This window comes from Styela clava, chromosome 13, assembly GCF_964204865.1.
Source record: "Styela clava chromosome 13, kaStyClav1.hap1.2, whole genome shotgun sequence".
NCBI lineage: Eukaryota > Metazoa > Chordata > Ascidiacea > Stolidobranchia > Styelidae > Styela > Styela clava.
The window spans coordinates 9,988,261-10,000,000 of NC_135262.1; the positions used below are offsets into that span (position 1 = coordinate 9,988,261).

Here is an 11,740-nt window from a genome sequence, read left to right on the forward strand (position 1 = left end):
TGTGGTGGACAAAATGTTAAGTTTGTTCACAACTGAACTTTATGATGTATACAGAGCATTTACTTTGGATAGATTTGCACCGGCCGTCTCATGTTTTTATTTTAACCAATTGTCTGGGCCTTTTTCATAGATTAAGTAAAAAAAAATCTGTGGAACATATGCTTTTTTAAATAAAAACTATTCTATCTCCTCTAAGAAGGCAAATATTTTCATGGATTTCGCGTTCCCAGAACATGTTGGAATTGCTGGCAACGAAAAAGCAGACTAAACCACTACTAGATATCCCCCTATGTAAACATTTTAAACTCAACAAGGCATATGCCTTAATTAGTATTGTGATATATCTTTTTTAGTCATAAAATAATAGGTATAATACATGAGGTATACATGAAAATAAGACTTGTTACTCGGTTCCTTTAACTCAAACAAACTCAAATAAACATCAATATCAATCACGGTAGATAATTGAGATAACAATAGAAACAACAGGTGAAACAACTAGAAACGTTTCCACTGGGTATTCTTAAAAATAATACTTGTAGAGACATTTCTCAAGCGAAAACTGACTCAATAATATGCAATATTTGATAATAGGTCTAATTCTCTCGTTTGGATCTATGAAGCTATTTCGTCAGTAAACTTCATTCCTTCTTGCTTGACAGAACATGTTGATAATATTGACGAAATTTTGTCATCGGTTCGTCACATGTTTTCTTATGGTAGGGAAGAGATTGCATTTTCTTTTTCCATTCAACAACTTTTGGAAATTTATCGAACTCGTCAAAGTCAGTTAGCGATAGAAGTTGAATGGCGATGTAGTAAAAGAAATCTGCATGAAAATAGTGAAACATTACTATTAGTGTGTGTCTATATATGCAATGGCCGGAATCTGGATGATGTATTATGAAAATCGTAAATAATTGCATTGTTTTCTCATATTTCTGGCACGAATCGAATCAAAATTAGTTCACAAAAACATAAATAGTTGAATCCGTTCAAATACTTCAACAGATTTTGCAAATTGTCCCAAAAAACTTCGGGCTTTGAATCAATATGTGTTTTTAGATAATTTGAAACGCAGGTACTTCGCCCTGGTCTCAACTTGCCCATATAATATATTTGAACAAATCTAACGAATATACCAAATCGTTATCACTTGCATTTGTTTGCACAAAAACTCTTTCGTTAACACCTTCACATATCTTACCGGCGATCGTTAGCTTATCTCCCGCCGTGTAGGCGTGGTCTTCCAACATGAATTCTATTGATCCGAGAGCGGCTTTCGCTTCATCAACTTTCTCCAATCTTGTTTTCTCTCCTCTGAACAAAACCCCGCCTACGTTCTGAAAATGAGTATGTAATATAGCTTTGTGCGAAATTTTTGGGGTGTATTTAGCTTATAAAACGAAATCAAAATAACTCACCACATAAGCTTGAATCTGATCAAAAATATTTTCACCGATGTAGAGATGTTGGTCGATTTTTGCTCTTAGTTTAGATTCTTGTGGATAAAGGTATTGTTTCTTCTGTTGGGCACCGTATTCACTTACAAGATAGGCCGCAATAGCCCGACTGTTAAAAAAATTCATTAAATTAATTTAGTAATACGTTTGGATATCTTACTGCCAACACTATATGCTACGAATTACCTTTCTGCAAGACATAAGTCGCCATCTTTGATTGCCGGAACCTTTTGGCGAAAACTGATCTTTTTGTAGTCAGCAGTCTTGTGCTCGCCCTTTGAAATATCGACAATATGCTCATTATATTTGATTCCCAGTTCTTCCAAAGTCATCCAAACTGCACGCGATGGTGGACTTACAGTGAAATAGTAAAAATCAACGTTGCAAGACATTGTTAATTTTTTTTATAATATTATACTAATATCGATGAAAACCTAAAAAATATTATAAAATTACTACCAAGCTTTTAAAATACTAATCAGTATACAAATATATTCTAGAAACACTGCTAAGCAGATAAAAATTGTGACCAAGATTTATCGATTCATTCAACTTAAAAAATGGAATTGCTTTCCGGACAAAATGACAATGCGCGGAGCTTCTAACAGCCTGTTATCTGAACCGAACTGTTATCTGAACTGAACTTTTGCATCACGCCCTCAACTGTAACTGCTGATTTTTCATCGTATTTGTCCCAATATATACCATTTATCGCCCGATTCTAGAAGTTACAAAAATGCCTTCTCACATAAAGCTAGCGTGCAAATTATGCTTAGTCATTCTACCGAATGAAAAATTACAATGCTTTGGCTTCTGATATACCACGGATAAATAAGAGAAAAGATTTCGAGAGAAATAATAACAATTATAAACCTCATACGACATTTCGTTTCTGGTTAGCACTTATTCACCTTATTAGTAAGTTTAAGGCATATTTTTAGTTTTGAAATATATAACCATTTTAATCAAAAGTTGCAGGTTCAATCCCAAGAATTGTCAAATTCCAACTTATTTAAAAGAACTTCATTTATTATTATGTATACAAAAAGATATCGATTATAACTCTGGCATTTAAACAGTTGGCTGGTCACCACATAAAAACTATTTTAAGCTTAAGCTACTGCTAACAGTCCATCTAGTGACACTTCATTGCTCAAAGAGTGACACGTTTCTTGGGAAAATCAAATATTAAATCCACGATATACCACTTTAGAGAGAAAAGAGAGAATGCTAAATGGTGGCGAGTAAATTTAAAATTTTTGAAACCATGATTGCGTGGCATTCTTTCATTGAGGCATGTAGTGACTGATTCTATACAAAATTTGGATCGACACATACCAAGTTTGGCCGAAAATATTTACTTACCTATGGCGTTAAAGAAAATGATCAATTATCAGGCTTACGACTTAACTGATTGTATAATTTGAAAATTTATTTTTTTAGTAAATTCTTGTGGGCGGAAATTTTATAAGGTTAATTTATGAAAACTTTGCAAATTTTCCATCCGAGTATACGGAATTAAGTGAAATTATCGTTGTCAAGTCGAAGTACTGATTTGCTCTACTAATGCGGTACTAATTTGATTATTCCAATAGATTATGGTATGTTTTTAAACAGATTGTTTTTAAATGCTACAATATATATTTCTAGTAAGTTTGCTTAGTTAGAATGTTGTATTGAACCAACTATACTATCAGAAAATTAAACCGCTGTGCAAACTTAGTTGAGCATATCGCGTTCTGCTCTTTGAGAATGGACACTTTTTAAACAAAGCGTCGGCGAAATATAAAGCGCTAATCATTCTTCCAGACATCCCCCAAAATGTATGTCGTTGTAGTATGAGTTGGCGAGATAATCAAGTAAAATACAAACTAAGAGATGGAAAAATTTCGTGGATTTTCTATACAACGTGATGTTTATGCTATCAGGCGTCGATACCATTTTATAGTATCAAATACAGGGGTGCATGACAATTTGCTACTCCGGTGGTATTATTCTTGTTCAATGGCATTTGAACCTTAGGATATTCTGCTGCGTGTATGCACACCCATCAAATTTCCCATTAATCATTTTGGTCGAAATGCATTTGCAAAAAATTTAACATTAAATCGTGCCATTGAGTGAGTTGAGACTTAAGAATTGGGACAATTGTCTATGTGTAGAAATAATTCTATGTTCTACATGCTTGTAATTCATGATGGACAAAAAAAATTATCTTTCAAAATTCAAACATCGTATTTGTAAAATAATACTCTCATTGGGCTACATATATCTACGTTATCTGAACGCCACTTTGAATTTTTAAAAATACATATAAAATAAGAGTGGTGTCAAAGAATCTTCTAGCAAAATTTTATTGTCCACTCACACACTACGTTGATAAATTTATGCAAAGTCATTGAAATCTGTTTTTAAAAATACGTCATGCATCAATTCATTATTGAGAAATTCAGAAGAAAACGCCTTGGGTCATTTATCACAATGTGAAATGGTTTAGCCTCAACCGCATGGGAAGGCTGTGAATGAAACTGAAGAATGTTACGTAGTACCTAGCTCAAAGAAGCATTTCAAAATCTCGAGCCGTTAGTATCGTCTATATCTAACACTGGCGATTACGCGCAACTCGAGGGTGTATATATGCAGCCATATTATTCATACAAATCCAACTGATATGCGTGTACTGCCAAGCTTCCGTATTGGATAAATTCTTCAGAACGATTATTCACAAGTTCATGACAGGTAGTTTATGGCTGGCGTAAATACATTAAATTTTACATGATATCCAAAACGATCGACGTTTGTTGTAATTGTCTTATCAATCAGTGACACTGGCATTTAGTAGGCGTACATGCAATTTCAGGATCGCGATTGTAACAATCATATTCTCTAATTTATTGAACGTACCATCGCTCGTTTATTGTTATTATACAAGATTTGATATTTATGCTTGATGAACGTTGAAGCTCTTTTTGCGTATCTATTTGTGTTAATATGACACTCGCCATTATATTATAAGAAACCGAAATAAACGAAACGCCGAAAAATGAAAGCAGTGAGTGTGTAACAGAATATTTTTTAAAATAGAAATTAGATTACTTTTGTAACTGTTTTTATTGGACTGTATATATATTTTGGTAGCATGTGCATAGCAAATTACCAACTCTATTGTAAAAAAAAAATTGAGTTTCAATCGCGGCATATGATGGTTACAATTCTTAAGAATCATCATTTTCAAAATATAAACTAAAATTTATCGTTTATTGAGTATTATTAATATTTGAAGCAATGATAAAAAATAATAGTTACTGATAGCTTCAATAAAAAGATTGCCGTAAATTTGTCTAAATGTTCATTATTTCTCAAAAGTTGATGGAACTGTGAAAACTAGAGCCAAGTAACGTCTAATTTCATTTGCGTCGCATTGATTTATTTGATCAAACTGCCTATCCCACGTAGGACTTGGTCAAGTGACCGTTCACATTTGACCAGTGGGTTTCATGTTCACGGGTCAGAGTATACACACAATACTATTCGGCTTAGTTTCTGGTAGAGGGAGTTTCGTTACATTAGAACTACTAAAGTATAATATTTCAATAAATGATACGCCTGAAAAATCCCTAAACATAGTGTTATTGTACTACTGATACGGCCAAAACCTAAACTGAAATAAAATATATTTCGTATACACAAACATTTTCACTGAATGTCAATAAAGTTTAGTTTATTTCAATGCACGATAATATAGCAATTAATTTATTATTCAGAAAATTTGACATAATTAGCAAAGAGTGACTTGACGTTTTTATTTTCTTTCTGGATTACTGGCTGATTTTGCACAATATTCCTTGTACAATTCTACGAACTCTTTTACACCCTTTGCGTGACATTCTTCGAAATAAGGTAATTTCATCAGGTCACTTTTCCATTTAGCAATAGCTGGATATTTCTTCCAGTCTGTATCTATGACTTCCATGCAACTCACCGTAGTAAGAACGAAAAAGTCTAAAAAAAATCACAAAGCATGCTTTCGCATTCTACAAAAACGTCCATTATGCAATCCTGCCTTTTTGATCTACATCCGCGATTCTCGAAGATGGCAATATCGGGGTGGAGATACAATATGAGCCGTATAGGAGCGATGGCGAATTTCAAATTTTGGCAAAAATGCAAAATGTTATATAATGGTTCAGGAGCGCCAAGTTTTTTTAGCCAGAAGTATCGTTATTGAGAAGTCAGTTTCGTTCAGCCATTATATAATAAACTGAAACAAGTTGAATTCTTTCATTTCCAATTTAGATTTGGAAATAAGGTTTTTTGATGCGACGGTATCAAAACTATCAAAGAAATTGCCTTCTCAACAGTAAATGAGTTATTTAAGATTGTAATTGACCACAATCTCTCCAAATATTAAAATGTCGTTGAAGATCATCACACATACCCATATCTTAAACAAAACACCTTGTACTATGTATGTAGTTTTCTTCGTTTTTTTTTTTTGATATTTTTAATATTAATATAAATACATTGTTGATTCATAATTTGAACGTTCAAACACAACAAAAACAGATGAAAATTTTCGCATACCAAGAAGGGTGAGGTGATTGCCAAAAACATATTGTTTTCCTGATAACAGCTTCTCGACTTCCTCCAGAACTGCGATTGCTTTCGGCAAAAGATTTTCTTTCGGACCACTGGCGGTTCCGACAAATATTTCATCACCATTCTATAATGGATTGTTAATAAATTTCAAAGCCGTTGATAAGGATAATCAAAGAGGATAATCTCTATGAAGATGGTGACAGTAACGAAAATGGCAAATGAGGCAAGTCAAGTATAGATAGAATGACGAAGAATATTTGATGAATACCATAAGTTGATAGTTGAATAAACAATAATTTACCAAGTACTTTAACAGAGTCTGATAGTTGTCAATATCTCTGAACACCAATCTGTTGAAATTGGCAATCTCGGCCACTCCTGAGCAAGGATACAGTCTCTCCGCTTTGTCTTTCGGTTCATATTTGACGCAAAGATACATTGCAATTGCACGACTATTGAAAAATATCAAATAGTCATATATATATATATAAACATATTTGTAATTGACTATCTTCAAATTAGAACATTAAACAATGACTACGTGTTACTATACAAAGCTATCAGCAACTGATAATATATATTAATTGTAAAATGCTAATGTGCATTGATGCGAGTTTACCATAACACGATACAGCAGATTTCCTAAACCTATTTACTTATCGCAAAAAAAGTTTATATGATTAGCCTTATACATTCCAAAAACATGCTTAGTCGAAATAAAATCAAGATCAACAACGCGATATCCACCAAACCAAAATCATTGACGACTCTTGGAATTGCACACTTACCTCTCCGATAAAGTCAAATCTCCATCTATTATAGCAGGAACAACTTTATACTTGTTTATGGCTGTATAAGCTTCTTTATTATTGTCCTCGGACAAAAGATCAACTAAATTTTCTTTGTGTGGAATGTTGAGTTCCTTTAGTACCATCCATACTACTTGCGACGGTGGGCTCAGAGGGTGATAGTAAAATTCAATTACCATTTTTAGTATATTTTGAAAAAATTCTGTCCAATGAGAATAAGTCTGTACAGAAAAGTATTGCCTAAATGTCAGTGAATGTATTAACAAAGTTCCCAACAAATAAAAAAAAAAATATACTGAATATCAATTTACTGAATATTGATGAATTGCAGAAAAACAGCTCATTTTGGGTCTACTCCGACTAAAACATCATCTGTGGCAAAGCGAACCGTGCGTCCACTTCGTGTGCAAAATATAAAGACTTGATGTTGCGAAAAGCAGTATTTTTGTCGCATTGCAAGAACAGCAGGTTAGTAAAAAAAAATGTTGTCAATTAAAATGAGTTCCAGAATGCGAGAATCTTGATCTACGGAAACCAATTCATTTGAAAACACAAACATGGAACTTGCAAACGTATCCCACCTGGGGTTTCCTTCATTGTATGCAGCAAAACTATTGAATATGTCATGAACTTTAAAATATAGCTCAAAAACTTTTTGCGACTGATGCTCAACGAATCTTTTACAGTTTGCCCTATCTCCAATGCCGAACTGTAGTTCAAGTATAAACACTGTTACGTCGAGCTAAGGGATATTAATTGTGATATTCGTTTGGGTGTCTTTAAGACTATTCAAAAACTACAAGGTTAATATTTGAAAGAGCGCAAATAAAGTCTATTCATAGCGATGGCGTCCCAGTCACGAGGAAAGCTCAACTTATGAGAAATAGGTCATTTGTTTAAATAGTCAGCAAGAAAGTACGAAATATAAAGACTACAGACTTATTGCACAATTTTGATTTACGCTCGTCAAAGCGATGGCGTCCCAGTCACGAGGAAGTGTCAACTTAGGAGAAATAGGTCATTTGTTTAAATAGTCAGCAAGAAAGTACGAAATATAAAGACTACAGACTTAATGCACAATTTTGATTTACGCTCGTCAAAGAAGACTCTTAGAATACATCAAGCCACAATTATTTTATCAAATCGCAGTTTCATGCTAAAAAATTCGCAAGAAAAACAGCATTTTTGAAATATAAACTAAAATTTATTTATTATTCGATATTAATATTATTAGAAGCAATGGTATTGGTATACAACTATAATTACTTATAATTTTAATAAAAAGATTGTCGTGAATTTGTCACGATGTTCATTATTCCTCAAACGTTGATGAAAATCTAAAATTAGTAATGGGTGAACTTTTTATATTTCAATAAATCTTACTTCCGAAAAATTATAAACCATATAGTGTTATCGTATTTATACCAGCCAAAACCTCAACTGAAATATATAATAGCCTCCATATACACAAATATTTTGCTGAATGTCAATATAGTTTAATTTATTTCAATGTACGATAATATGGTATTTGCAATTATTTTATTATTCAGAAAATTTGACATAATTGGCAAAGAATGTGTTGACGTTTTCACTTTTTTTGTAGATTGCTGGCTGCTTTTGCACAATATTGTACATTTCTACGAACTCTTTTACACCCTTTGCGTGACATTCTTTAAAATAAGGTAATTTCAGCAGGTTGCTTTTCCATTTAGCAATAGATGTATATTTCTTCCAGTCTGTATATTTGATCTCCATGCAACTCACCGTAGTACGAACGAAAAAGACTGAGATACAAAAAACAATGCTTTCATATTCTACAAAAGCGTCCATGATGCAAGCATGTAATTGTTATCTCTTTTTTAATTTTATTTTAAAAATCCCCAGAACGACGCTACTCTCTCACCCTGACCTCCCACGGCGTCGCATCGATTCGACGCGTCAAAAAATTGTAATATTCCTAATTTTAAATCAAAATAACTTCTAAACCATTAGATATCAGATGGTCTGTAATATATCATATAAAAGCTTATCTAGTCTTTTATTTTTAACTGGCATTATTTTTCACGAGATGTTTTGATGAGATGTGTAAGCGTATTTGTAGCCCCAACTACTATTTTTTTGTATTTTGGTAATATTTAATACATTTCTTAGAAATGTATCATCAATATAAGTACAATTTTGAAAAGTATACAAAATTACCTTTCGGAGAATATACGTATGACTTTCTTAACATACGCATAACTCATTTTATTGCAGAATTTGTACTATCGATTCAAATGGTTTGCGAACAAAATTTATCAACTATTTGACGCCAAGTTTGCGTAAGGACGCAAAGGGCGACGACGACATTGTCGTGATAACTTCATGCGACGTATCGTGCGTAACTCTTTGCGTGAGGTATATTGCGCAATTGCACATCTGGTCGTTCACAGCTTGAGTGCAGATTGTGGCTTCATTGCATTAGTATCATATCCTCGGCCGCAGATAAAACCCTTTCAGAAGAATTTTGATCGAACATAGTAAAATTGCTAGAATATAAAGGCCATTTTATATACGTTTACTATTTGGATATGAGACGAAAATGAATGGCCAAAACGAAATATTTGATCCTCATGAATTTATGAGGTTCCGCCGGAAACATCAAGGCTAATTATTCATTCACCGTTGGATATCATGAAGATTGAATAAAAAAAAACTGATAACGGGTACACGGAAGACATGGTGGCACCAGTAGCTCACCTGGTCAGTGTTTTACATTTTGCAGCCTCATTAGATTTTCGAAATTACTGCATATACGCTACATTCCTGATATCGCTATATTTACAATGGATTTTAAACGAAAGCTTTGTCCAGATGAAATATTGGTTAGTATTCATCTATCGGAAGAAGAAAATATGGCACAATAAAACTCAGCAATGGCGCTAAACAATGCATCCATCGATATGTTCCATCATTCTGTTTTTAAAAATCCTTATTTTTGCTATTCGTATTTTTCATATCTTTATGCAATTAAAACGGCAATAACACTGCGTATTGTGTGTTTTAGTCGAACCGATGTAATGCGTAAATTTCCCCGTGTATCGTTTACAAGTCGTAAGTCGCTTCACGAGTACGAACTTAAGTAAATGACGTTACGAGCATGCGAGGAAAAGTGTTTCTCGTATGAAACGTAAACGTGCTACGTGCCAACGTAATTGCTTAACGTCGCTGCGTAACGGCGTAAATGTGTTAGGTCGTTATTTACGTCACCTTGACGTCGCCTCGATCTTGCGACAAACAAAATCACGAATACAAATGCTTCCAAAATTTGAATGGTGCAACATAAGTTCAATCTAATGGTATCACTGGAAAGCTATCTTCAAATTCTACAAATTTTGTCGATAATGTACTAGGTTTAATCGAAAACAAATTTAAGTTTTGTCAATTAGATTTGAGCAATTTTCAGAAGTTTTTTATGCTTTTTAATTTTGCCAATTTTCATGAGATGATCACCATATTTTATCTCAATTTTGAAATTATACTTAGTCCTGTAGAGTATCTTTCACACGATGTAAAACTTGTCTAAATATAATAAATGGTTCGCGAGATATGAGGTTTCAAAGTTGCATACCTCTTACGGGATGCGAAAGCCGCTAAACCGGCTTTCAGCGTCAGAAGACTTTCTCGGGAAAGCCGGTTTAGCGGCTTTCAGGGTTCAAAGAGTTAGGTAACGCTTCACGATTGTGCGTGTCATACTTGCGCAGAGTTTCTATAGAGTTCAGAAATTGCCCTTTAAGGGGATAAAAGTGATACAAAAGGAGATGACGTTACCGAGAAGTTAGTTTCGTTCAGTCGTAGAATTTATGTCATAAACGGTAACAAGTTGAATTCTTCTATTTCTAATTTATTTTGAAAATGAGGGTTTTTCTACGTGACGGTATCAAAACTATTAAAGAAATAGCCTTTACACCAGTAAGCGAATTATTCAAGATTGTAATTGACCAAAATTCCTGTAAATATTAAAATATCGTTGTAGATCCCCGCCCACATCCACATCTTGAAAAAATAAATTTTCTTTGCGCTTAACGATTTTTTGCTGTGAATGGATGATGATGTACTCTATAGAGTGCTATAAGGGGCGACAGTACATAGAAGCTTTGGAACCGCTGGTCTATATCATTGTTGGTTTCGGGTTTGATCTATCGACTCAAACGCGCATTTTGGCATTATTTATTATGATGCAAAATAATATAAATTCAATGATGATGAGGACATAAATTGAAGTTCAGACACGACAAAAACTGATGGAAATCATCGCCTACCAAGAAGTGTAAGATGATTGCCGAATACATATTGCTTTCCTGATAACAGCGTTTCGACTTCTTCCAGAACTGCGGTTGCTTTCGGCAAGAGATTTTCTTTCGGGCCACTGGCAGTTCCAGCAAATATTTCATCGTCATTCTATAATGCATTTTTAAATTTGAAAGTCATTGTTTAGGGACACAAAAGGCATAATCTCTATCTATGAAAAAGAAACGCTGATGGTTACAGTGAAGAAAGTGTCATATCAGAGGCAAGTAGAGTATAAATAAGATGAGGAGGAATAGTTGATAAATAACATAAGTGGATAGTTGAATAAACGACAATTTACCAAGTACTTTAACAGAGTCTGATAGTTGTCGATTACTCTGAACATTGATCTGTTGAAACTTGCAATCTCGGCCACTCCTGAGCAAGGATATAGTTTATCCGCTTTGTCTTTTGGTTCATATTTGGCACAAAGATATTTCGCAATTGCACGACTGTTGAAATAATATCGAAAAATCAACGCGTTACTCTTCTAGCTAACCAGCAACTAATTATATATATATTAATTGTAAAATGCTAATG

General features: G+C 33.6%; 2 protein-coding genes across 2 annotated transcripts; both read right to left on the reverse strand.

The window, feature by feature from the left end:
• Positions 1 to 319: 319 nt before the first annotated feature.
• Positions 320 to 2,081, reverse strand: LOC120332740 (glutathione S-transferase 1-1-like). The gene is made up of 4 exons (XM_039400056.2): positions 1,650 to 2,081; positions 1,425 to 1,572; positions 1,208 to 1,343; positions 320 to 829 (listed from the first exon to the last, which is right to left on the reverse strand). Exons 1-4 carry the CDS (start codon positions 1,853 to 1,855, stop codon positions 642 to 644), a joined length of 678 nt encoding a protein of 225 aa, XP_039255990.1. The 5' UTR covers positions 1,856 to 2,081; the 3' UTR covers positions 320 to 641.
• A 2,564-nt stretch (positions 2,082 to 4,645) lies between these two features.
• Positions 4,646 to 7,111, reverse strand: LOC120332883 (glutathione S-transferase 1-like). Its single transcript, XM_039400213.2, has 4 exons — positions 6,851 to 7,111; positions 6,364 to 6,514; positions 6,048 to 6,186; positions 4,646 to 5,465 (listed from the first exon to the last, which is right to left on the reverse strand). The coding sequence occupies exons 1-4, from the start codon at positions 7,048 to 7,050 to the stop codon at positions 5,266 to 5,268; spliced, it is 690 nt and encodes a 229-aa protein (XP_039256147.2). The 5' UTR covers positions 7,051 to 7,111; the 3' UTR covers positions 4,646 to 5,265.
• Positions 7,112 to 11,740: the final 4,629 nt, after the last annotated feature.

Coding starts and splice junctions, on each gene's coding strand:
- LOC120332740 (XM_039400056.2), bottom strand. CDS start 1,855: ATGTCTTGCAACGTTGATTTTTACTATTTCACTGTAAGTCCACCATCG. Junction 1,573..1,649: donor GACTTATGTCTTGCAGAAAG/GTAATTCGTAGC, acceptor TTTTTTTAACAG/TCGGGCTATTGCGGCCTATC. Junction 1,344..1,424: donor ATCAGATTCAAGCTTATGTG/GTGAGTTATTTT, acceptor ACTCATTTTCAG/AACGTAGGCGGGGTTTTGTT.
- LOC120332883 (XM_039400213.2), bottom strand. CDS start 7,050: ATGGTAATTGAATTTTACTATCACCCTCTGAGCCCACCGTCGCAAGTA. Junction 6,515..6,850: donor GATTTGACTTTATCGGAGAG/GTAAGTGTGCAA, acceptor ATTTTTCAATAG/TCGTGCAATTGCAATGTATC. Junction 6,187..6,363: donor AGACTCTGTTAAAGTACTTG/GTAAATTATTGT, acceptor AATCCATTATAG/AATGGTGATGAAATATTTGT.